Source organism: Hyperolius riggenbachi, chromosome 6 (assembly GCF_040937935.1).
Source record: "Hyperolius riggenbachi isolate aHypRig1 chromosome 6, aHypRig1.pri, whole genome shotgun sequence".
NCBI classification, from domain to species: Eukaryota; Metazoa; Chordata; class Amphibia; order Anura; family Hyperoliidae; genus Hyperolius; species Hyperolius riggenbachi.
The window spans coordinates 161929003-161954182 of NC_090651.1; the positions used below are offsets into that span (position 1 = coordinate 161929003).

At 43.3% G+C, this 25180-nt stretch overlaps 1 protein-coding gene across 2 annotated transcripts in view; it reads left to right on the plus strand.

The window, feature by feature from the left end:
* The window catches only part of HMCN1 (hemicentin 1), a 482637-nt gene that overhangs the window by 84451 nt on the left and 373006 nt on the right, over positions 1 to 25180 (plus strand). For both annotated transcript variants that reach the window (XM_068240141.1, XM_068240142.1), the window contains exons 10-16: positions 934 to 1055; positions 8888 to 9163; positions 11993 to 12134; positions 14989 to 15116; positions 18061 to 18174; positions 18269 to 18427; positions 18965 to 19147. In XM_068240141.1, coding sequence (XP_068096242.1) covers positions 934 to 1055; positions 8888 to 9163; positions 11993 to 12134; positions 14989 to 15116; positions 18061 to 18174; positions 18269 to 18427; positions 18965 to 19147 — 1124 coding nt within the window. The remainder of the gene's footprint in view (positions 1 to 933; positions 1056 to 8887; positions 9164 to 11992; positions 12135 to 14988; positions 15117 to 18060; positions 18175 to 18268; positions 18428 to 18964; positions 19148 to 25180) is intronic.

Genomic DNA, 25180 nt, shown 5'->3' on the forward strand with positions numbered 1-25180 from the left:
TAAATAATGTGTAATGTGTAATGAATAACAACAGGCAGATGTCTAATAAGTCCTATTAAAGAGACTCTGTAACAAATTTTTCAGCCTTATTTCTTCTATCCTTTAAGTTCTAATGCCTTTTCTAATGTGGTTTGTCTTACTGCAGCATTTTCTAGTTGCACTGTCTCTGTAATAAATCTTATCTTCTTTCCTCTGTCGGCTCAGTCGGGCTGAGGCTGGAATGTGTGGAATGTTCAGCACTGCTTGTCATTGGCAGAAGCTTTACACACCCTCACCAAGCTCTGCATGAGTCACACAGTAAGCTGTTCTCAGCGTATCATACTCTGGTTAGAAGCCATGTCATTTGTTTGTAATCACTGCCTAAAACTGTTAATTGCAAGCCAGGATTGCAGCAGGGAGTGGCAGAAACAGCACAGAGGGGCCCAGGAGAACATAATGAAGAGAATAGTATGCTTTTTATTGTAAGAATTTCAGAGTACAGATTCTCTTTAAAGAGAAAACACTCAATAGAAAAATCCTCTTTGGTAAGGCAGGAGATGATAATGAAATGCATGTGCAATAACCTTGCTGCAGTTGTTATGTCTCATGCAGAGAAAAGTGTCTAGTGCATACACATATTAAATGTTAAGATTACCACCTAACGTGTGTCGATGAGAACCGGCTTCATCAGGGGTGCATGAACCTCATTTACGTTTCAAACTCTTACTGTATCTTTACAATTTACGTTTACAAACTCTTACTGTATCTTTGATTGCTTAATTGGAGCTCATTTGTTTCTTGCATTTGTAAATACTGTACTATGTCGTTTGCAATTGCATATAGAATGTGATAAACTCATACAACAATTAGACGCAGGCTTCCAAAAATATTGTAATATTATAAAATAAAAGCTAATTTAAAAATGTCTGTTATCTATTTGTTGTTTGTTCTTAGGGAATCAGCCAATGCAAGCTGGATAATAAGCAATGTTTCCTCGCTTGATGAGGGTTATTATGACTGTTTTGCTACCAGCAGAGCAGGAAGTGGGCGAGCTCAAACATTTCTAGATGTAAATGGTAAGTGATACTATGAGGCAGTATTGTGATATAATAGTATGATGCATCATTTTGATTTATAAGCTGTGATAAATAAAATAGTCATACACTTTTTTCCTGCTGTGACCAGGTTGAGACCATGAGCTATGTGGGAAAACCTCTGTCTGTTGTTCTTTTCAAATAACCCATCAATGGACTCCAGTCTACTGTAATTACCTAGTTATTTTTCTGCTGTGACTTGTAATCAAGTCACTACAAACAGTATAATGTCTTCCATACAGTATCTTATCAACATGCAGTTAAATAACTGGTTAAATGCAGTATGTCTGGGATGTCTTAACATTGAATAAGCGCTCTGTACCCATAATTTCTCCCCTGACCTCTGCTGCTGTAAAACACAACCTAAGATATGCTCCCCATCAGTTTGGACAGTGCTTAAGGAGCAGCACAATGATTAGTTACCATTCTGGCCTGCTCTCATATAAGCATACTTCATTCTTTTAGGGCTTTTATGCACTTGCAACTTTGGTTACTGTAAATAATTATTCCTTCATGCCCTGGCAGCCAATCTGTCCCTTAGCCGCAGCTACGGGTTTTTTTATCTCCCTCCCTCCCCCCTAAATTGGCCCTACACTACGATATACACACTACATGATACATACATAGACATATGTCTATGATAGGGATAAATCTCGCTCTAATCTCGCTCCTCCCAAGATGAAGCCATATGGCGTCCTGAAGGAACAATGGAGCCACTCTGCGGCCACCAATCGGCGTTAAGCAAGCAGTCGCAGAGAGGTTAAGGTGCCTTTGAGCATATACAAGTGTACCCCAGTGACTGCTGATTTGTTGTTAGTGAATAAGGCACCTTCCAAAATGTACCCAACTGCTATTGTCATTCAAACCACAGCTTAGTCCTGTTTATTCTCCCCCCGTATATCTTCATAGGGCAGAACATGCTGCTTGCTAGCATAGCCAAGCAGCATATTTATACAAGGGGAAGTTGACTGAAATGACCAAGAATGGTCATTTTGAGCAATGAATATTTCAGGTCTGTTCTGGATCTCACACCCACAGCACTGAAAATGCATTAAAACCTAGCTTGCTCACAGTGCAATCTTCCTCCTCGTACTCTGCACTAAAGTGTTCCAGGTAAATGCATAAAGCTGATATAAAAGCAAAAACAAGTGCTTACCCTAAACTCATAACTTAATAGAACTTTTTTTTTTTTCATATTAACCCGAACTTTGGGTTTTATTGTCCAATTGGGTGATTTGCATAATAGTACCAACCTTGTTAATTACATTAACTCTATTTTATTTAGAAGGTTACCATTACAGTAAAGCCACTTATTTGATTATTAGGTTTACTTTCCTGCTTGTTTGTAATTTGGATGGACTGCGATATTCTTTACAGTAAATCTGGGGATATGTTACAGCATAAGTTTGTATTATGTACATTATGTGCTTTGAAAATAGTTGCTGCGCATCGATCTTTTTTGCTTTTTTATAATTAAAACAAAATAATTTTGTAAATCAGAGACATTGAAAAAGCAAGTTTGTATTCCTATTATTTAATAAACTATATTGTTTTTATTAACTAACAACCGCCTGAATGAATATATTAAAATCCCTTTGGCTAAAATTAGCATAAACATTAATAACTATTGACATAATTACTAATAATTAACACAAGTTAAAAAAGCCCCATGGGCTTTATTCATTAAGCTGCACCGCTAAAGCAGCGCACCTTAATGTGAAGGAGCGGCCACTACGCATGCCATACATAGCAGTGCTCACTGCTATGTGCCTTCCTTAGATAGGAGAGTGCCTTTCTACATAGTAACTATAGTTAAGGCACGCTCCTATCCAAGGAAAGGCACGCTCCTTACGTAGCAGCGAGCACTGCTATGTAAGGCGGAAGCAGGACGTTTGGGCGCATGAGGCAAGTGGACAAAAAGGGCACCGCCATTCACTCCAATAATAAATATCGTTTGATGGGCGCTGAACAGGAAAAAAGGGCGCCAGAGATTATTAATGTTTTGAAATGGCGCCCGGAGATTTTTAATGTTTTCTAACGGGGCTTGTGATGATTTAAGTTTACAAAATGTGCCAGTGACGAATAACGTTTACAAAAATACTAAACATATTTATCGTATTTAACTAAAACATTATTTAAAATTGTATCCCTTACTGTTTATAAAACATTATTATTCACTAAATAAAGTGATCAGTACGTAACGTAACTTGTAATATATTTTTTACAGTCACTATTTCTAAAACATTATTCTCCACACAATAAAATTATCAATAAGGGAGGTTTTAGGGTGAGGCACCACCAGGGAGGGTCTTAGGGTTAGGCACCACCAGGGGAGATTTAGGATTAGGCACCACCAGGGGGGTCTTAGGGTTAAGCACCACCAGGGGGTCTTAGGGTTAAGCACTACTTGGGGGACTTAGGGTTAGGCACCACCCGGGGGATTTTAGGGTTAGGCACCACCAGGGAAGATTTAGGGTTAGGCACCACCAGGGGGGTCTTAGGGTTAGACACCACCAGGGGAGATTTAGGGTTAGGCACCACTAGGGGGGTCTTAGGGTTAGGTACCTCCAGGGGGTCTAAGGGTTAGGGATAGGTACAGGGAGGGTTCTGTGTGAGAGTAGGGTTAGGTTTAGTTGTAGTGAAATGTTAGTAATATTTACTAATGTTTTACAATAGTTATTACGAACACACTTATATATTTTTTTTCATCGTTATAAACTATATTTTCAGATTTTATTATATGAAGAAACGATAAGTGAAGGTTATTCACAATAATATGCAATTATAGCGATTAAACATATATTATCTTTTTTTTTTCCACTTTAAACCAATTTAACACGTATGATGTTTCAACAAGAAAGGTTAACAGTTGTGACATTGCTTCTCTTCCTTTCCTATTTCCCTTAATCCTCCCCACAACCCTCCCCCACCTTATTCCTCCCCACCCACCCCTCTGATCACTCCATGCTCTCAAGTGTCCCAAGACAATGAATCCAGTTGTTTGGCTTTTTTCGTTACTTAAACGTTCCGTTCTAAGCATCAGCAGCCGTTCCTACCTTCAATCGACCCAGAGTTCCTGTTAAGTCCGCTTTTGCATACCAAGAAGTGTATTTAAAAGGTGTTACCAACTATTGTAGTTCAGGTGTTGACATAGTGGCTAAGAGGAATGGTTTCCATCTGGAGAAGAACCTCTTAGTGCCCTTCTCCTTGTTCATACTAACGTCCAGCTTTTCCATTTGCATTAAATGTCTCATTTCTTCCTGTACATCCCAGAGTGATGAAGTTGAGGAGTAGATCCATTTATTATATAAAGATTTCCTAGCGGCTAAAACGGTGATATAAATAATGTCTTGGAGTTGCTGGGGTTTAGCATTTGAATTTTCCTTTGGTGTAGCATTAAATAGGAGCAAAAGGGGATCCTTTGACAATTTCCCAATTTGTTTATAAAACAAAGTACATCATCCCAAAATTTCTGAATAACAGGACAGTCCCAAATACAATGCACCATATTTGCTTGTGAGAGAGAGCACTTCGGGCAATGACCTATGTATCCAGGTCTCGGAGGATTATATTTTATATTGAATGCATATTTGGCATGGTTCAACATCAATAAATGAGATTCTCTCCATTTCTCACTTATAATAATCTGGCGGACAGTATTATTCCCTTCTATGATTCTTTGCTCTATTTGGGGTATCTGAAAGTACTTTGCCCAACTTTTCATATTATTATAAGCTTTATCTAGCATTCCTATACTAGCTAAGCTCTTTTGTACATCAGATAGTGACACCTTTTCCCCCTTAGGTTTCAGGAAAGTATCAAAGGGAATTATATCAGCTATTGCTTGTATATTTCTCAGATTAGCTTTAACATAAGATTGAATTTGACCATAGATAAAAAAATCCCTTCTCGAGATCCCGTACTGTTGTATCAGCTCCCTGAAGGTAAGAAATCTATGACTCCGAAGGTTCAATAGATTCCCTAGTTTTGTGATGCCTTTTGCGGCCCATTCTAGATAATTTTTATGCATAGTGCCTGGGGAAAACCCTGGATTGCCCTCTAGTGGCATGTATTTTGAAACCCTCCAGGGTAGCCAATACAATTTCCGAACCTCTCGCCATGTTACTAGGGTATCCCTATATATTGTATTGTGCTTAAGGCGGATAGGTAGGGAGGCCCAGTTCGCATGGAGTAGACCTGTCAGCTTCCAGGGCTCGGCTATCTGTTTTTCCAGTGAGGTATTAGAAAAGAATGCAGTATCTCCTACCCAATCCCTGACATGTCGAAACATGCAAGCCAGATTGTACTTTCTAATATTTGGGAACCCCAGCCCCCCCATCTCTTTTGGCAATTGCAGTCTATTCAACGCGATGCGCGAACGTTCATCTTTCCAGAGACATTGAGTAAAGACTGTATTTAGCGCTCTCACGTCTGCGTGTTTCAGGAGTAGAGGAATGACTTGCATGGGATATAAGAGTCTCCCGAAGCTAACCATCTTTGCTAATGCTGTTCTTCCTATGACCCCCAATGGAATTCCCTGCCACCCTTGAAGCTGAGTTATTATAGCCTTTAATAATGGGGTGAAGTTTTGCGTATATAATTAGCTAGGGTCTCTGCCAATATCAACCCCCAGGTACCGTATTTTATCTCTTGCTAACTGAACTCCTAAGTCTCTAACCTCATTTAGGTCTGTAAATTTAGAGAGCATTAGCATTTCGGTCTTTCCTGCATTAAAGGGAACCTAAACTGAGAGAGATATGGATGTTTCCTTTTAAACAATACCAGTTGCCTGGCAGTCCTGCTGATCTCTTTGGCTGCAGTAGTAGCTGAATTACAGACCTGAAACAAGCATGCAGCTAATCCAGTCTGACTTCAGTCAGAGCACCTGATCTGCATGCTTGTTCCGGAGCTGTGGCTAAAACTATTAGAAACACAGGATCAGCAGGAGAGTCAGGCAACTGGTATTATTTTAAAAGGAAAAATCCATATCCTTCTCAGTTAAGGTTCCCTTTAATTTTGAAGCCTGAGTGTTGTCCTACCTCTTGTATGATCTCTAAGGCTTGTGGGAGTTGGGTCTGATAGAAATAGCAACAGGTCATCTGCGAACAATGCCTGCACCAGTTTTACTCTTCCTATCTGCATTCCTTCTAGCTTTTTACTTAAGAGTCTCGCCATAGGTTCTAGAGCTAAATTGAAGAGGAGGGGCGACAGGGGACAACCCTGTCTTGTGCCCCTCTTCAAAGGGAATGGGCGCGACAAAAAGCCAGGTGTAAAAACACGGGCTTGGGGTGCATTATACATCAGCCGAAACATATTGACAAATGCTCCATGAAATCCCATTTTTTGAAGAACTCTTTCTATCCATTTCCAGCTCACGGCGTCAAAAGCCTTTTCCGCATCAAATGTGACCAAAGCGCTGTTTTTTATGTTTTGGGGTAAGCTGTAAATTGTTCTAGAACTGATATAATCTATCGGATATTGGTGACTGCCGCCCTGCCTCTGATGAATCCCACTTGCTCCGTATTGACTAGTTTAGGCATATATTCCGCTAACATATCTGCCATAATCTTAGATAGCAGTTTGGTGTCCTGATTTATTAATGACACCGGGCGGTAAGACCCAGGAGATTGCTGATCTTTCCCCGGCTTTAATATTAGTTTACTGTAGGCCTCGTTCCCAGTTCCCAGGATGCCCTCCCCCTTCAGTGTTTTATTATACACCTGCCCTAGAGTGGTGGCTACCTCGTCGCTCAGGATTTTATCAAATTCGCCCGGAAGGCCATCTGAGCCTGGAGCTTTATGGTTGGCAAGTGTTTTGATCGTCGCCTTTATTTCCTGCTCTGTCACATCTGCATTTAACCCATCTAGTTCCTCTTGTGTTAATCTGGGAAGTCGAAGGCGACTAAGGATTCCCTCGATTCCCTTATCATATGCTTGTTCTGTACCTGAATAGCGAGACTCATAAAATCGGTAAATGACTTTGTGTATCTGCTTAGGATGATTAACCAGACTGCCTTTCTCATCTCTCAGGGAATGTATTTCTAAAGGGGTGAAATGGCCATGCGCCATGAGGGCTAGTATACATCCTGCCTTACTGCCATATTTGTGGAATTTTAATTCACTATAGGATTTAAATATAATTTCCCTCTCTCTAAACCAGTGATCTGAGTTAGCTTTTGCCTTCTGCTATTCCTCCTTTGTCACGTGGTTAGGAGACGCCTTGTAATCTTTAAATGCCTCCCTAACACGCAGCACTGCTTCCGCATATAATTTGTTTGTTTCCTTTTTTTTGTAGCCGTATGTGCCATGATTCTGCCTCGTAACACCGCCTTAAGGTGCGTACACACGCACTACTAAATGCAACGATGGGTCCGTCGGACCCTCCCGCTGGGCGGTCTTTAGCCGACAGTATGCGCGTGTGTACGCGATGTCGGCAGACTGATAAGGCTGTTTCTGAACGATCACACCCTATTACGAAATTATCTAAGGGATCTTTTGTTACCCTCTACTGGATATTCTGGATGAATTGACTTGTCCCTGTATTGGGCCCATACACATTAAAAATAGTGAGAGTATCACCTGGCAGATGGACCCTGACTCCCAACCACCTCCCTTCTTTATCAGACTGCATCATCTCAGACTTAGCTCGGAGTGCCTTGCTGATCATGGTGATGACTCCTGCTTTCCGATCCGACGCCGGCGATTCATAGCATTCTGCCACCCATTGCTTTCGCATAAATTTAGCCTCCCCGCTCCTAAGGTATGTCTCTTGCAATAGGGCTACGTTCGCACGCAATTTTTTTAGGTGTCTCAGGACCTACGATCTCTTAGACGGAGACCGCAGACCCTTGACATTCCACGTTACGATTTTAATAGTCATAGCAGGGTCTGAAAGTATGCATTACACTGCGGTTCTATATACCTAATAGCATGGCGCTCCGTCAACCTCCACACACATAACAGTAATAACAGCATGCTGACCAAATATCAGTTAGTCCTAGAACATGGAGTGATCACTTAGATTTATTATCGTTTTTTTAACAAACGTAATTATAAGTTTCACTTTTAAAACAGGGAAGATTATTGTTTTCACAATTTGCGAATTCATACACATTATTAAATGTTTTTTAATTTGTAAAACATTATTTGTAAACGAAATACAACACAATATTTTTTATAAATGCTGATACTGCTTATCATTCACACCCTGCGCCCTTTTTTCCCGACGTGCCATGTAAGGCATGTATAGTGGCCGCTCCTTCACATTAAGGTGCGCTGCTTTAGCAGTGCAGCTGAATGAATCAAGCACCTTGCCTTCACAAACCCACATATCTTGACTCATACAGGACATCTCCAGTTGGACTCGCATATGCGTTTGTATAAGTTAGAGTCCCACAACTTCTCCCTTTTATCTCATTAAAAAATGGTTCAGTCAGGCCGATCATAGGTTTAATTTATGTGGAGTCCACACTGCCACCATTTCACATCACGTGTATTATAGATCCTTCCACAAGCACAATGGTGTGGGTGAGATCCTACCATTGTGGTACTGCACAACTTGTTGCCCCCTTTATTACTATGGGTAGATTATGGAAATAGGATGTTTTTAATCAGTGAATATACATGTATACTTTTTCATAATTATGTGGATTATTATAAAAGTTTAAGCTAATTTTAGCAAGAGGCATTTGAGTATCTGCATTCAGATTGTTGTCACATAATTATTTTTATTTTTGGATTGCATTTAACATAGTGCAGCCTCTTTTTTTTGTGTTGGTTTACAATATCATTTTTATATTGTTTTATTTTTCCTAGAACCACCGCCAGTCATTAAGGTTTCAAATGCTATTACCATCAATATTGGAAAACAAGTAATACTAACTTGTGATGTGTTAAGCGGTGTCCGATACAATTTAACATGGCTAAGAAACGACATTGATTTAAGACAAGGAAGTATTTCTGGGATTCACGTACAGAGGAACAACTCTTTGAAGATAAAAAGTGTAGATATTACTGATGCTGGGGAATATGTGTGCTCCGCGACAAATGAGGGTGGAACAACCACAGCTTCTGTGGCTCTTACTGTACAAGGTAGATGCTAGCAGTAGCTGGAAAGACAGCTAAAGTCTAATCTAACAATCTATCTATCTATCTATCTATCTATCTATCTATCTATCTATCTGTATGTATGTATGTCTATTTGTAAACATTTCAATGCAGAAAAGTATTTTCAACATCTGTTTTACCATGCCAATTAAATCATTGATAAAATGTCAGCAGGATTGCTGTGCCAAAGTAAATATTGATCAAAAGCGACAAAAAAAATATTTCAACAGCACTTCCTTATAGTAAACCTGTCTCGGGAGAAAAACTTCTAATTTACTTTCCGTACCTGGGCTTTTTCGGCCCCACAAAGCTTTACAGACCCGCAGTTTCCTCCTGTTGAGCTCCACTGATGAGATTTGACTCTCTGAAAAAAGGCCCATTGTGGACTACTGCACATTTGGGGCCTGGGCCATGGGCCTCCTTCAAGCTCACGCTGCCATGGCACGGGAGCAGGAGCGAGGAGCACCTGGCTGGGACCACAGTAGCTCCATACTGGTGAGTTTGCAAACCTTTGGAGGAGCTAAGCTGATTAACGGTGTGCATTGAGAAGAAACCAAGGAACCAGTAAGGCTTTGTGGGGCTTGAAGAAACCCCAGTTCAGTAAATTAGAACTTTTTCTCCCATGACAGGTATAATTCAAGTAGAGGAGGCACTCCACAGGATTAAACTTATCAAACATTTTATTGATATAGACTGCACACTACAGATTTTGAGCAGTGCTGCTCGGATACCCCTTTTCAAAATCCGATTTGGATCCGGATACCCAGATATCCGATCTGGGTCAAAATTTTCCGGATCGGATATCCGACCTCAGTACCTGGGCGGATTCGGATATCTAGATAGAAAAAACAGAAGTGGACTTTAAATTGCTTTAAAAACGTTTTTTAGGGTAAATGAGGCATGTAGCATCATTATTTTTTAAACAGGAACACTAATTGATGATATGGGGACTTAACCCCCCCCCCCCCCAAAAAAAAATGGCTGTCAATTAACATCAGTCCTAGGTTCCAGACAGCGGTCGTGCAGCCCACATTGTGTCCAAAGTCCAACCGCACAACTGGGACATGACAGTTTTCAGCCAAGACACCTCCAAAAAATTACGCAGCAATTGTGTTTTGGGTTAAATATAGGTGGTATCAGCACAGCAGCAGTGGCCTGTGGCACCCTGGCGGTGTGAGCAACACAGGCAGCAGGAGCAGGGCAATGCAGCAGCAGCAGGTGTAACGTGTGCCAGGAGCATGCCGGACGTGTCACGTGGCACTTGGAACGTGTCACTTGGCATGTGTCATGTGGCACTTGGCACTTGCCACGTGGCACGGGGCACTTGGCATGTGTCACTTGGCACTTGCCAAGTGCCATGTGACCCGTGGCAAGTGCCACGGGACACATGGCAAGTGCTATGAGGCAGACACGTGCCAAGTGCCACGTGACATGTGCCAAGTGCCACGTGACACATGCCACATGACACGTAGGCTAGGATTAGTCATCTATGGAAGAACATAATAAATATATGGGCAAGGTTAAAGTTAAGAATGTCAATAAGGCAGCAAATAGGAGATGATTTTGGTTAAGATTATGCATGAAAGAGGAAGTAGGAAAGGGTGTTAGGGTTCTTCTTCTTAACCTACCTATATTCTGTGCCCAATCACAGGACACTAACATATCTTATGAATGCATTGGTGGTCATGGTCATACCAAATTTGGCCTCATATGCAAATGTCAAAACTAGCTTGATTCAGTAGCTAGTGGGTTTACCATTTGATACAGTGGTCAATTTGTGATATTAGATGTGTTCATTAAGGAGGTGGAGGGTGGAGTCATGCCTAGATTTTACATTTCAGTTCCAGTATAAAATCCAGGCAGCTTTTAAGTAGATGGTTAACCACTTGAGGACCCACCCTTTACCCCCCCTTAAGGACCAGCGCTGTTTGTTGTGATCTGTGCTGGGTGGGCTCTGCAGCCCCCAGCACAGATCAGGGTGCACGCAGAGCGATCAGATCGCCCCCCTTTTTTCCCCCCTATGGGGATGATGTGCAGGGGGGGTCTGATCGCTCCTGCGTGCAGGCATGTTGCGGGGGGGGGGGGCACCTCAAAGCCCCGCTCCGCGGTGACATTCTCCCCCTCCCTCTCCTACCTCCCTTCCCCGGAGATCCGGGCTGCACAGGACGCTATCCGTCCTGTGCAGCCAGTGACAGGACGTCCCCTGTCACATGGCGGCGATCCCCGGCCGCTGATTGGCCGGGGATCGCCGGTCTGCCTTACGGCGCTGCTGCGCAGCAGCGCCGTACAATGTAAACAAAGCGGATTATTTTCGCTTGTGTTTACATTTAGCCTGCGAGCCGCCATCGGCGGCCCGCAGGCTATTCACGGAGCCCCCCGCCGTGAATTGACAGGAAGCAGCCGCTCGCGCGAGCGGCTGCTTCCTGATTAATCAGCCTGCAGCTGGCGACGCAGTACTGCGTCGCTGGTCCTGCAGCTGCCACTTTGCCGACGCACGTATAAGCGTGCGGTCGGCAAGTGGTTAAGGAAGGACAGTGACACAGCCTCTAGTCACTGGACAAGCGCAACTTGGTCTGGGGGAATATTATAGGTAATTGGAATCCATTCAGCATAAAAACTTTAAAGTGGCTGTACATTTTTTGAGTGTAATAAAAATGTCAGTTTTCACTTCAAGTCAACTAAGGTTTGAATTCCAACTAAGGTGATCAATTTGCTCTTTTCTCCTCTTAAGTAATTTATATCTACTTAGTATAAAGTTAATCTGTACCTTAAAGTCAAATTATTTTTCAAGCTCTGATCTTCATTTCTTTTTAGATCCACCAAAAGTTGTGGTAGAACCCCAAAACCAAACCTTTACTAAAGGATCAAGTATCAAGTTGAAGTGCACTGCAACGGGGCACCCTGCACCACAGACAGTTTGGACTCACAATGGCATGTTCCTCACATACTCTAGCAGGTGAAGTATTTGCCATGCATGTATTGGGATTCTACCACAAAATGTGTGTGTGTGTGTGCGTGTGTGTGCGCGTGTGTGTGTACGCGTGTGTGTGCACGTGTGTGTGTGTACGTGCGTGTGTGTGTGCGCGTGTGTGTGTACGCGCCTGTGTGTGTGTGCGTGCGTGTGTGTGTGTGTGTGTGTGTGTGTGTGTGTGTGTGTGTGTGTGTGTGTGTGTGTGTGTGTGTGTGCGTGTGTGAGTGTGTGTGTGTGTGCGCGCACGCGTGTTGGTGGTGGGTTGGTATTGTTTAGAAAATGTGCCAATATTTAATGCAATCTAATTTTGTTTGCCTTTACAGTTTATTATATTCCAAGATTGTAGCTGTAGATTACCAAGTAAGCCTAAAATTAGCATGGGAGTGGTACACATTTTTACATTAACTTTTACAGAAATACTAAACAGTTGAAGTCCATTCACAGCCAATGCCTTCTGTTCATTATTTTTTATTGCCACAAATTATAAAAGCAAAAGTCCCATAGTTACAACAACATTTTCCAGGCAAGCACAGGGGGAAGCACAGCGCATACATGAGTGCAATACAATCATACCATTTACCCCAATCAAAAATTGTCTACAGAAGTACTCTACTGTAAAAGTTTACTTGCATAAAAAAAATTAAAGAGGACCATTGGTGAGAAAAAGAGAGCTTGCAATATATGGCTCCCCATTACTACTGCTTGGATCGGTGGGTGGTGGGGTAAATGACTCACCCACTCACCCGTACTTCATGTCAGAAACTCCACCCTCCTCCTTTGGCAAATCCACCTTGGCCTTTTTCTTTCCAAAGTCTTTTGAAGCTGTGGCCATGACCACCTGTGTCACCTGAGCTGAGGTGGGTTGTGAGTGGCCACAGAGCTTCTGTAAACTTCGTAAAAATGGCCGCGGCTGTCTTGTAGATGGAGGGGGTGGAGATTCTTACATTAATCAATTATAGGCGAGCTGGGGAGTGATTAACCATACCACCAGCTGATCCCTGCAATAGTAATAGAGAGCCTTACATTGCAGGCTCTTCCACAGGCAAGTGTCCTCCTTAACCACTTGAGGACCCACCCTTTACCCCCCCTTAAGGACCAGCGCTGTTTAATGGGATCTGTGCTGGGTGGGCTCTGCAGCCCCCAGCACAGATCAGAGGGCACACAGAGCGATCAGATCGCCCCCCTTTTTTCCCCCCTATGGGGATGATGTGCAGGGGGGGTCTGATCGCTCCTGCCTGCAGGCATGTTGCGGGGGGGGCACCTCAAAGCCCCCCTCCGCGGCGAAATTCCCCCCTCCCTCTCCTACCTGTCCCCTCCCCGGTGATCCGGGCTGCACAGGACGCTATCCGTCCTGTGCAGCCAGTGACAGGACGTCCCCTGTCACATGGCGGCGATCCCCGGCCACTGATTGGCCGGGGATCGCCGATCTGCCTTACGGCGCTGCTGCGCAGCAGCGCCGTACAATGTAAACAAAGCGGATTATTTCCGCTTGTGTTTACATTTAGCCTGCGAGCCGCCATCGGCGGCCCGCAGGCGCTATTCACGGAGCCCCCCGCCGTGAATTGACAGGAAGCAGCCGCTCGCGCGAGCGGCTGCTTCCTGATTAATCAGCCTGCAGCTGGCGACGCAGTACTGCGTCGCTGGTCCTGCAGCTGCCACTTTGCCGACGCACGGTATAAGCGTGCGGTCGGCAAGTGGTTAATGCATGAAACAATGCATAGACTGGAATGCAATGAAATGAAATGTGTGATTATGCTTGTGTGCATAATGCACTAAACTTTGCACAGTGTTACGCATTAAAATCAGTGTACTGGAAATGCACACAAAAAATGAATCAACCCCTCTGAAACCCCATTCAACTTTTACTGAGCATGCTGGGAGATAATATTTCATTAGTCCGCATTTGCATATATTTAGACTGGCCCTGTCTCTGTGAGGCTTGTGTCTGGACTAATCACACCTCAAATCAGTCTGCCTGTTAACATCAATACAGCTAGGGCTATATTACTAGACCATATGGTCAGCAGGACCTTGGTCAGCAGGGAATACATTTAAAGGGTATTAATTTCAAGGGTACATAAGAAGCCCAGAATTAGACCATAAGAGAACAGAGGAGAACAAGCACAAAGCTCTGCTGCTGTTCATCTGCTGATTTTCTTATGGCTTGGTGTGACCTTTTTTTTGGGGGGGGGGGGGGGGGGGGCGTTTCTTAATACATGATTTTGTTTTGCCTGACTCCCACCTTCATTTTGTCTACTGCAATCTATCAGTTCATATCTATTTAGCCTAGAGATGCTTTTACTACCACCTTCAATATACACCAAATAAATTCAGATAATTTACATTACATCCTTTAAGTTTGTCACATACAACATTTTTCAGCCATACATGAAGTGCCTTGCCACCAAAATGTTCAATATCCTTTTTACAGCCATGATTCTGTCTGCCCCTCTGCTCAAAATTCCTGTATAACTTCAACCTCCCGCTGTCAGCAATGACATTGACATTACTCCTTCTCACCTACCATCTTCTCTTTTCTCTCGTCATGAATTATTCTTATTTCACAAGTCACACATACCCGTCTCTACTTCCCTTGCCCATTATACATAAGCTCTGCTGTCAGCATGACAGCAGAGTGAGCAGGTACAGTGACAGGAATGGCGAGAGAGTGAGCGGCACACAGCGGGGCTGATTGAAATATATGCCCTGGCAGGCGTTGATTTCAACCATCAATGTCCGGAAGCCATCAAATAACAAAAAGTGTGTGTAGCAATTGTAAATGAAAGTAAAGTTCAAATACAGTTTCTATTTACGTCACATTTTATTTTACTGTCCGCAGGTATGTGATAACCCAAGATGGCAGTTTTATAATAAAAAATGCAATGGACAGAGATGCTGGAGATTATACATGTTTGGCTGCCAACAGTGCTGGAACAGATAGTCAAACATCTATACTTGTCTACATTGGTAGGTATATGATGTTTATGTCAGTTTCTTTAACTTTTTAATAAAAGTGTCTATATAGTTGCACTGCATTGTCTCTGTTCACCAGGAACTTGAATTGGTTTTTACCACTACACTCTGCACGGTCTATTCTACAGTTAAGGCACTCCTAGCCCTTCATAGCTTTGAGTTTAGTTACAGAAGACCTGCTACTGCCAAGTTTCCAAATGCAGAGCAGCGTTGTGTCTTGTGACTAAGTTCTAAGATATGCAGGGCTAGAATAGGAGCAAATCAGCTGTTACAAAGAAATATTTTTGTTGAAAGGTTTTTATGCTGTCACATATTTTTTAGAGCAGAGAGAAAGTTCTGAGTTCAGGTCCATGGGATTGATTCATTACCATTGCAATAGCTGTTACTGCACAACTAATTTGGGAAGTTATGACCCAATGCATTATGACTAAGCATCACTCGCTATGTCCTGCAACTGGCTGAATGTATTTGGGGAGCAAACAGAGCTTAGGAAGCTTTCCGTGTAGTGTAAAACCCTACCAAAAGCTGTATCAATCCATCTGAATTTTCTACATGGCTGATTATAGTGCTTTGCTAGGTGAAAATGTTTACGACCCTAGTGGCAACCCACTGCTGACAGCTATAGCAAGCTGGTAAAAGAGTTGGTGGGAGTCCCTATGCTTCTGGGCCCTCCTTCTGTAGCTCCTTAACAGCTCCTATGGCCAGATACTGATGGGGCTAGCAATCTCCACAGAAATACTTGAGGAAGTAGGAAATGTCCCTGCACAACATATTCTCTAGTGTCATTATAAAAAATCTGTGGTGTGTGGCCATATGCTGACTTCTAATTTATTTTATTTTAATAGAATACACCTCTTAGAGGTTTGTTTTTTTATGGTCTACATAATTATTGTTTTTATATAGGAGTGCATCCTTCCAGATCCTGAGGGATTCCACGCACATAAGTGGGGGCACGTTCATGTATCTTATCTGCATGATCTGTGGTTGTTAGTATACCTCCAATTGAATGTTCTATTTCTCTTTTGTCTTAAAGTTCTACACTATTGACTCTTGGATTTCTTTTCCTTTTTTGAGGTTCTGATGCCCCTTTTAATGTATCTATATCAAGCTGATATGATGTTTTCCATTAATCCCTGAGATATATAGAGCCAACTGAAGCTACTGAACAATTCTTAAAAACATGGAATGTCCCTTTAACATTTTTTGGCTATTAAGCAATACGGGACAGGAAATATGGAAATTATCATAGAACACAAAGAAACCAAACAGAGTTCACATTTTGTTATTGTAAAATATTGTAAATATTTTATTTTCAGATTATGAAGAAAACATACTGTATGCATGTGAGCCAATGTTTGTAAAAACAAATGAAAAGAAAGAAAAGTGTTTGTTACTATGAACTTTAACTTTTAAATGCCATTATTCTAACCCATGTTGTATAAAATATAACAATTAAATTGTGTTCTCAGGAAACTCCAGTTTTGGAAACCCCAGTTTAGGTCTAATTATTTATTTTGCTTGCTTGCCTGGTCAAATTTATGTAACAGTTTTCTCCCACTCAATTTAATGATGAATTTAGCGGTACAAGTAATTAAGACACTGAAAAAAGATGGCTTTGGCACTTGTACAGTGAATAATATTTACTGCATAATGATGACCTCTTTGGGCCTTTATCTCATTCCAAGAAGCATTCAGAGGAGAAAAATAATCACTGCAGCTTTGAATTTAATATTTTAATTTTCAAAAAAAAAGAAGGGAAGAAAAAGAAAAATGGCTGTATTAAGATTTGCTGACACTTTTTTTTTTTGTCATGAAACTGTATGTTCCATATTTGATATTATATCTCAGTTTGGGAAAGATTCTATTATTGCATGGTCATATTATTTATTTTATAACAGATAGATATGACAATACATATGCAAAAACCTCCCGCTGTACTGTGTGTTTAGAAAATTGCAAACTCAAGGAAAAATATTTTACTCCTAATAAAATGGTAAGGGGTTAGTACTTCTTTTGGAGTTCTGTGCTCCGGTCTGTGAGAATTACATTTTTCAGAGAAAGGATCTTAGGAAATATCTCCAAGACACACAATTATTTTTTAGGCAGAGTGCTGAAGAGACTGCATCTCTAGTTAGTTATTTCCTCTGCAGCTAAATTCCCATCCAGGAACTAACATTTGTCATATCAAGGTCCCAAAGCTTTATAGAGGTCCCAGGGACCGGAAGTTAAGGAAAATCTGTCTAGCAGGGACACAGACAACCATAAGTTCCCCCTCCCCAGAAAAAAAAATCTGCCACCTTTCTTCTTCATTAAAATCTGAAATCTTTGAGTTGGGTGGCTTTTAAAGTGTACCCGAGGCGACATGTGACATGATGAGATAAACATGTGTATGTACAGTACTAAACATATTAATAACCAGGGTGTTTTACTTGTTTTATTTTGCTCCCTGAAACAGTTAATTTTTAAGGCTGGAAATGACAGCTTCTGTCTTGTCAGAACCTTGTCAGGAATATAGTAAACATCACTGATAAGCAAATTACAACCATAAAAGTTTTTTTGTGGCAAAATACATTTTCTACATATTTCTGAGAGCAGATGGAGAGAAAAGGGGTCAATATAGTTCATGTATTTTCATTTAGGGACACTTAATAGACTGCAACTGAGCAGAGACAACAAAAGATTCAATCTACTTTCTAAATGTTTAAATATAAAATAAAATCCTGGGATGTCTTAAAAAGTCATTTTTAGGAGTAGGAGGATAAATAAAATTGTTTATCTCATCAGTTTATTTTCACCTCGGGTTCACTTTAACAGTACAGTATTGTGTTACTATTGGCTGAAAATATGGATTTCAGATATTATGGATGCAGTTTTCTAATTTCTAGTTTTTATCATCTAATTTGATGTGAAAAAAAAAACCTTGTCCTTTTTGTTCCAGAGGCCCCTGCAGTGACAGTTGTTAGGAGGGAAATGCTGGTAGCTTTTGATGCAGAGACCATACTAGAATGCAAGCCATCTGGAATTCCAGTCCCCCATGTTGACTGGTTTAAAGGTAAAGTAAAATATACTACAAATCAGATGTATGATTATGTAATTATGAAGTCAGATTAATATTCACTGAACCTGTCATTCATTCACTCATTCAGGTGATGTCAAGTTAAATGCATCAGCACGATTTCACATAGATCACAGTCTTGGAACACTAAGAATTAAGAACACGCAGTATTCTGATGCAGGATTGTATACCTGTGAGGCGAGGAATGATGCTGGAATATCAAATGGGAAAATTTCCATTACTGTTGGCTGTATGTATTGTTTTGTTCCTTCTTTATTGTCTATATTGCTTGTTTAAACAAAAATTTCAGCTGTTATATGGGATGAGGAATTTAATGAAATGAGTGATAAAGAGTGCATGAAGGAATAAACTTTGCCATGGAGCATTGCATTCCGTATGGATGTTTCCCATCCTGCAAGTTCAATAACATTTGATGCATTATTTACTTTTTAAAGTGCCTCTGGTATGGCTCGGGGGATTTACATTAGCAGAGAGGCAGATCATTCCTCTTTGGACGCTGAAAAATATCTCTACCATGGCTTCTCATGTTGGCACCGGATATGCTGGGGCACAGTAATTTACTGTTTAGGTGTCTTTTTGCTCTCTTAACCTGTTCTCCATTTCATACATAATTATTTTTAGAATTTTAAATGGAAGTCAGGGGCCAGGAGCTTATGGATGTCTGCAGCTGGTAGTTCTTGTTGTGACTTCTGATTCCACTTCCAGGATAGTGTTGTACGTTCTAAATGGAATTTGTTTTTTTTTGTTTGTTGTTTTGTTTTTTTAGCTGCTCCTGTGTTTATACAACGTCCAAATGACATAGCAATGGATATTGGATCAGATGTGACTTTGCCTTGTGCTGTACAGGGATTCCCAGAGCCAAAACTAAAATGGAGAAAATTAAATGGAACATCGTTACTGTCAAAGCCATCTGTATCTCAGCAGAAGACTGGGGCTCTTCACATTACCAGTAAGTCCTGTAGTATTCTCATTGCCTTGAATAATTAGCTTATTAAATGTATGCAGGCAAAATATCCCATTTGTATACTAACATAAAGCACATACAATGAGGATAAGAAAGACTATATCCACTTCACAACTGAGGGGTTTTACCCCTTGAGCACCAGAGCAATTTTCACCTTTTTAGCTCTCCTTCCATTCATTTGCCAATAACTTTATCTCTACTTATCACAATTAAATGAACTATATCTTGTTTTTTTCGTCACCAATTAGGCTTTCTTTGGGTAGTACATTATACCAAGAATTATTTTATTCTAAATGTTTTTTATTTGGAAAATAAAAAAAAATTGGAAAAAAATCCTTATTTTACAGTTTTCCGGTCATTATAGTTTTTAAATAATGCATGCTACCGTAATTAAAATCCACGGAATTTATTTGCCCATTTGTAGCGGTTATGATACCATTTAAATTATATCCCTATCACAACGTATGGCGCCAATATTTTATTTGGAAATAAAGGTGCATTTTTTCAGTTTTGCATCCATTCCTAATAACAAGCCCATAATTTATAAAGTAACAGTAATATACCCTCTTGACGTACATATTAAAAAAGTTCAGTCACTAAGAAAACTATTTATGTATTATTTTTTATTGTAATTTTTATTTTATTTTTTACAAAAAAAAATATGTTGGTAACTATTGGGCAGGGGAGTGTGGGAGGTAAGGGGTTAATTTAAAATGTAAAAATAGGTCTTTGCATTTAAAAACATGCTTTTATTGTTGGCCATATTGATAATCAACTATTTACTCTAGTCTTTCTGTATAACCCCAATCAAAGACAGCGTACCTTCCTTCAAAAAGTGTACAACCGAATTCACAGTGAAGCAAGGTCGCCTATTGATAGGGGGTGATTTTAACGCTTGTCTTTCTTCAACAACAAGATGGCGCCGGACTCGGACGCCTCGGCCACAGGGCTCCGGCCTTTTTTGCTCTTTTTGGTTTGAAATCTCTCCTCCACTCACCTCTTGTTTCGCCTCTTGCTGGGGTAGGAGGCGGAGGACATGGGTGCTGCCGGTCCGGCTCTGCGCTGGCCACGGATCGTGGGATATGATGGACGGCAAGGGGATCAGCTGTTCGGGGGCCCACATGCAGGCATGGAGAGGCAGCGCTGAGCTCTGCCTGTCTGCCGCCGCTGCCCCCGGACCATCGGCGACCATCTGCTGACCACCCGGGTCCCCCCTGGCCTACCCGGAGGGATGTGGGGACACAGAGTAGCCTCTCCAGCGCTCGATAATCAGCCGCATGATGGCGGCGGCAGGCCAGCTGATCGGGCGGCCAGCTGATCAGGACCCACGTGCCCTGATCTTTGCTCCACCACGCTGGCCCTGACGCCATCCATGTCGGCTCTCGTTCGGACCGAGACGCTGCTCCGGCTGCTTGCTGCTTCCACCTGGAGCCCGCTCTGGCTGGCCCACAGGATGCTGCCCCCTGCAGCCGCTCCAGCGTTCAGCGTGCAGGCAGGACCACACTAGCAGCTCTCCACCGCTGCTGCCGTGACCTGGATCAGTGTCTGATCCCCGATAGTCCGACTGCTGCACTGAGCTAGCCCTCCAGCCACCGCCACTACAGGAGGCCTCAGAGACCCCACACCTAAGCAGGAGAAACTGGGAGCTGCTGACCCAGAGCTCAGCGTCCATGTGGTGCGGGTCATATGGAATACCGTACCCCCGCTACCCAGGGCGACCAGGTCGCCACCAGCACTGCAGGAGCACCTATACTCCTCAGCCTGGGATTATGGAGGCTGCAGGTTCCCCCCTCCACCTCGTGGGCCACTGTCTAGGAGTCCAGGACGCCAGCCCGGAGCATGGGGGACACTTCGTGTGCACAGATGGCCTGTCCACCGCCGCTTCCTGCTGGGCCTCCCACATGGAGAGATCCTCAGCTGAGCTCATGAGAGGGTCTCCACCAGCCGCAGCCCCCAACCTGCTCGGCCACCCAGGGTCTTCCTCGGCCACCGTTGAGGACCGTGTCAGCCTGCACCACCACCCAGCTGCCCTCCTTCCTACATCAGGGAACCAGCTGCCCTCCTTCCTACATCAGGGAACCGGACCACAAGGATGGACTCTTGGACTGATCATCGGAACCAGGGGTGTTTTCTTTAATCTGCATCCCTAAAAGGCCTATGCCTCTCTCCTCTTGCCTGGTTCTTTCTCCTTCTTCCTCAGTCTCTCTTTAGCTATCCCTTCTCTCTATCTCTCTCTCTATCTCTATCCACTCTCTTTCAGGATGCACTGCGGAGCATCTGGAACTGCTGTGGAGCGAGCGAGCGTCGTCGATAGTTGGCAGGCTGCTCCCCTCACATAGCACTCCAGACTTCCCCACGCATCCTTCACTATGGTTATGTGCGTTATGTATATATAGGTAGATGCTTACTTTGTATACTGTACCTGATTGTATGTGTTGGATCGTATGTATGTGTTTGTACCATCTCCGACCCTGTATGAGCCAAAAATAATTCTGAGTACAACCCCCGTTGTACTTGGCGAAATAAATATGATTCTGATTCTGATTCTGATTCTTCCTTATATTCTTCTTGTAAAGACACCAAAAATCTTACTCTTATCGATAAACAAGCCAGATGGAACTCTCTTTTTGACCCATGGAGGATTCTGCATGGCCCTGAGAGAGACTACTCATAGTTTTCTTAGGTGCATAAATCCCACTCCAGGATAGACCTGTTTCTAGTGGACAAAGACGTCACATCAGCCGCTATCGGCATTAAAACCTGGTCTGACCACACACCAATTGATCTTACTTTTAAGCTTGGCCCTTCCGCTCATAAGCCCTTTTTTGGAAACAAAATAGTTCCCTGTTAACCAATGATTCCTTTGCAGCCGATCTATCTCTTGAAATAAAATGCTCCTTTCTAGCCAATCTTACTCCTGAAGTTGGCATGACTACAGTTTGGTCTGCTCACAAGTCTTATATCAGGGGGTTAATCGTACGTAGAGGTTCTATCCTTAAAAAAGAAAGAAACAAAACAGATAATAAGCTTTTAGAAGGCATTAAACAAAAAGAAGCACTCCACAAACAGTCCCCCACTCAAGAGCTTTCACGTTCCCTATTTACATTAAGAGAAACTGTCAGATCCGTATTAGAGATGGCCCGAATGGTTCGCAGGCGAACTTCCGGGTTTCGCGATCGCAGAGAACCTCAAACTTTACCGGAAGTTCGATTCGCCCCCATAGTGCATCATGAGGGTCAACTTTGACCCTCTACATCACAGTCAGCAGGCACATTGTAGCCAATCAGGCTACACTCCCTCCTGGAGCCCCACCCCCTTATAAAAGGCAGGCAGCATCAGGCTTTTCACTCACTTGTGTGCCTGCAGTAATTAGAAAAGGGAGAGCTGCTGCAGAGAGAGATATAGGGAAAGCTTAGCTAGGCTCTTGTAGGCTTGTTAGCCTGCTCCTTGCTGATTCTTATTGCTAAAAAAAACACCCCTCAACAGCTCTTTTGAGAACTAATCTTGTTCTTGTGATCTATTTTTTTTTTTGTGTGTGTGGCCTACTTGCATTATATACAGCCCTGTCAGTCAGTCGCAGCTGGCCTTTGGCCCCTTGCTGGTAATTACTACTGTTGAGGTACACACAAGAGAAATTTCACCTGGCACTCAGCCACTGGGGGATAATAAGGTCTCATGCCCCTTTAAACTGCCTGCTTAAATGTTAGCTCCGTCTCCGACACTGCTACTGCAGAGGGGATTGGAAAAGAAGCCTGCAATCAGACTTGTTGAAAAAAACGGACTTTTAGAAGAACACACAAGGCAGTCCGCTTCAATATGTGCTATTTATTCCCCTAAGCGTTATTACGTAGCAGAAATACACATATCCATTACATCACATGACATCAAAGGATCGTTCTGACCTGTATCAGGATGTGCGCTGAGACGGGTGGGGAGGGTGACCAGGGGGTGATCCGGATGGCACAACAGCCGTTTTGCACCGGTGTGGCACTTGCTCACATGCTAGTGTCCAGGGCAAAAGGCGGTGTGTTCGGGCTTCCATGATAACACGGCGGGGCCCCGCCCTCCACGCTCGCCATTGGCCCAGAGTGCTAGAGTGAGATGGGTGAAAGGTGAGGGGCCGGAGGATCGCCGCGCTGCAGCGAAAAAAGTGTCACAATTATAATTTATGCAACAAATGCAGTTACTAATAGATTAGATAATTGTGCCGTCCGGATCACCCCCTGGTCACCCTCCCCACCCGTCTCAGTGCACATCCTGATACATGTCAGAATGATCCTTCTGAAAATTTGTGGCCATTGGGACACCGCAGTGGAAGATACCAGGCCGCAATTATTTCTCAAAAAAGGCGATACCCAAACTGTACCATGAAGTTGAGAGGCAAGTGGTGTCATCTCTGGCACACAGCGTTGGGTCAAGGGTCCATCTGACCACGGATGCCTGGTCTGCAAAGCACAGTCAGGACCGCTACATTACTTACACAGCCCATTTGGTCACCCTGGTGACCGCTGGCGAGCAGAGAGTACGTGGCTGTGCAGCGGAACTTGTGACACCTCCATGGCTTGCAGGCAGGCCGGCTGCCACCTCCTCTCCTCCTGCTACATCCTCTTCGCTGTCGTCGTCCTCCTCCTCCTTGGCTGATTGTCAGTTCAACTCTACTGGTGCTGCGATCTCCTCTCCAGCTACACAGCCCCAGCTCCCCAGGACCTATGCTGCATGCCAGGTACGACAGTGTAACGCCATATTAGACATGTTTTGCCTCAAAGCAGAGAGTCACACTGGAGCTGCTCTCCTGGCTGCTCTTAACAAACAGGTGGATCAGTGGCTGACCCCACACCAACTTTGCATCAGCAACGTGTTGTGTGACAACGGCAGCAATCTAATTTCAGCTTTGAATTTGGGACACGTTCCCTGCATGGCACATGTGCTGAATCTCATTATTCAGAGATTTGTGTCTAAGTACCCAGGCTTACAGGACGTCCTGAAGCAGGCCAGGAAGTTGTGTGGGCATTTCAGGAGGTCTTACACGGCCATGGCACCCTTTGCAGAGATTCAGCGGAGAAACAATTTGCAGGTGAGACGCTTGATTTGTGATAACCCGACTCGATGGAATTCGACCCTGGTCATGTTTGACCGCCTGCTACAACAGGAGAAAGCCATCACCCAGTATCTCTACAACTACAGTAGAAGGACACAGTTTGGGGAGATGGGGATGTTCTGGCCCAAGAACTGGAAACTCATGCGAAATGCCTGCAGCTTCATGTGGCCATCTGAGGAGGTGACAAACATCCTGAGTCACAGTGAAGGCGCCATCAGTGACTTGATCCCCTATGCTTTTTTTCCTGGAGCGTGCCGTGCGTAGAGTGGTGGATCAGGCTGTGGAGGAGCGTGAAGAGGAACAGGAACAGGAGGAAGAGTTGTGGGATCAATTCTCATCAGAACCAGATGTTTCCTCAACACCTGCGGCAGCACAGAGGGGGGAGGAGGAGGAAGAGTCGTGTGGGGAAGAGGAGTCAGACTCAGGTGATGAGGAAGGTGTTTTTTGTTTTTTTTTGAAGGAGGAGGCGGCAGAAGAACAACCGCAGGGGGCTTGTGCTGCTCAACTTTCCCGTGGTATTGTTCGTGAGTGGGAGGAGGAGGAGAACTTACCTGACGTCACTAAGGAAGAGCAAGAGGAGATGGATAGTACATCTGGATCCAAATTTGTGCAGATGGTGTCTTTCATGCTGTCCAGCCTGTTGAGGGACCCCCGTATAAAAAAAACTCAAGGGGAATGAGCTGTACTGGGTGGCCACACTACTAGACCCTCGGTATAGGCACAAAGTGGCGGAGATGTTACCAACTCACCTGAAGGCAGAAAGGATGCAGCACATGCAGAACAAGCTGACACCTATGCTTTACAGTGCATTTAAGGGTGATGTCACAGCACAATGGGATAAAGGTACCACTGCCAGTAATCCTCCTCCCATGTCCACGCAGGCAAGAACAGGACGCTCCAGCTATCTCATGGTGATGTCG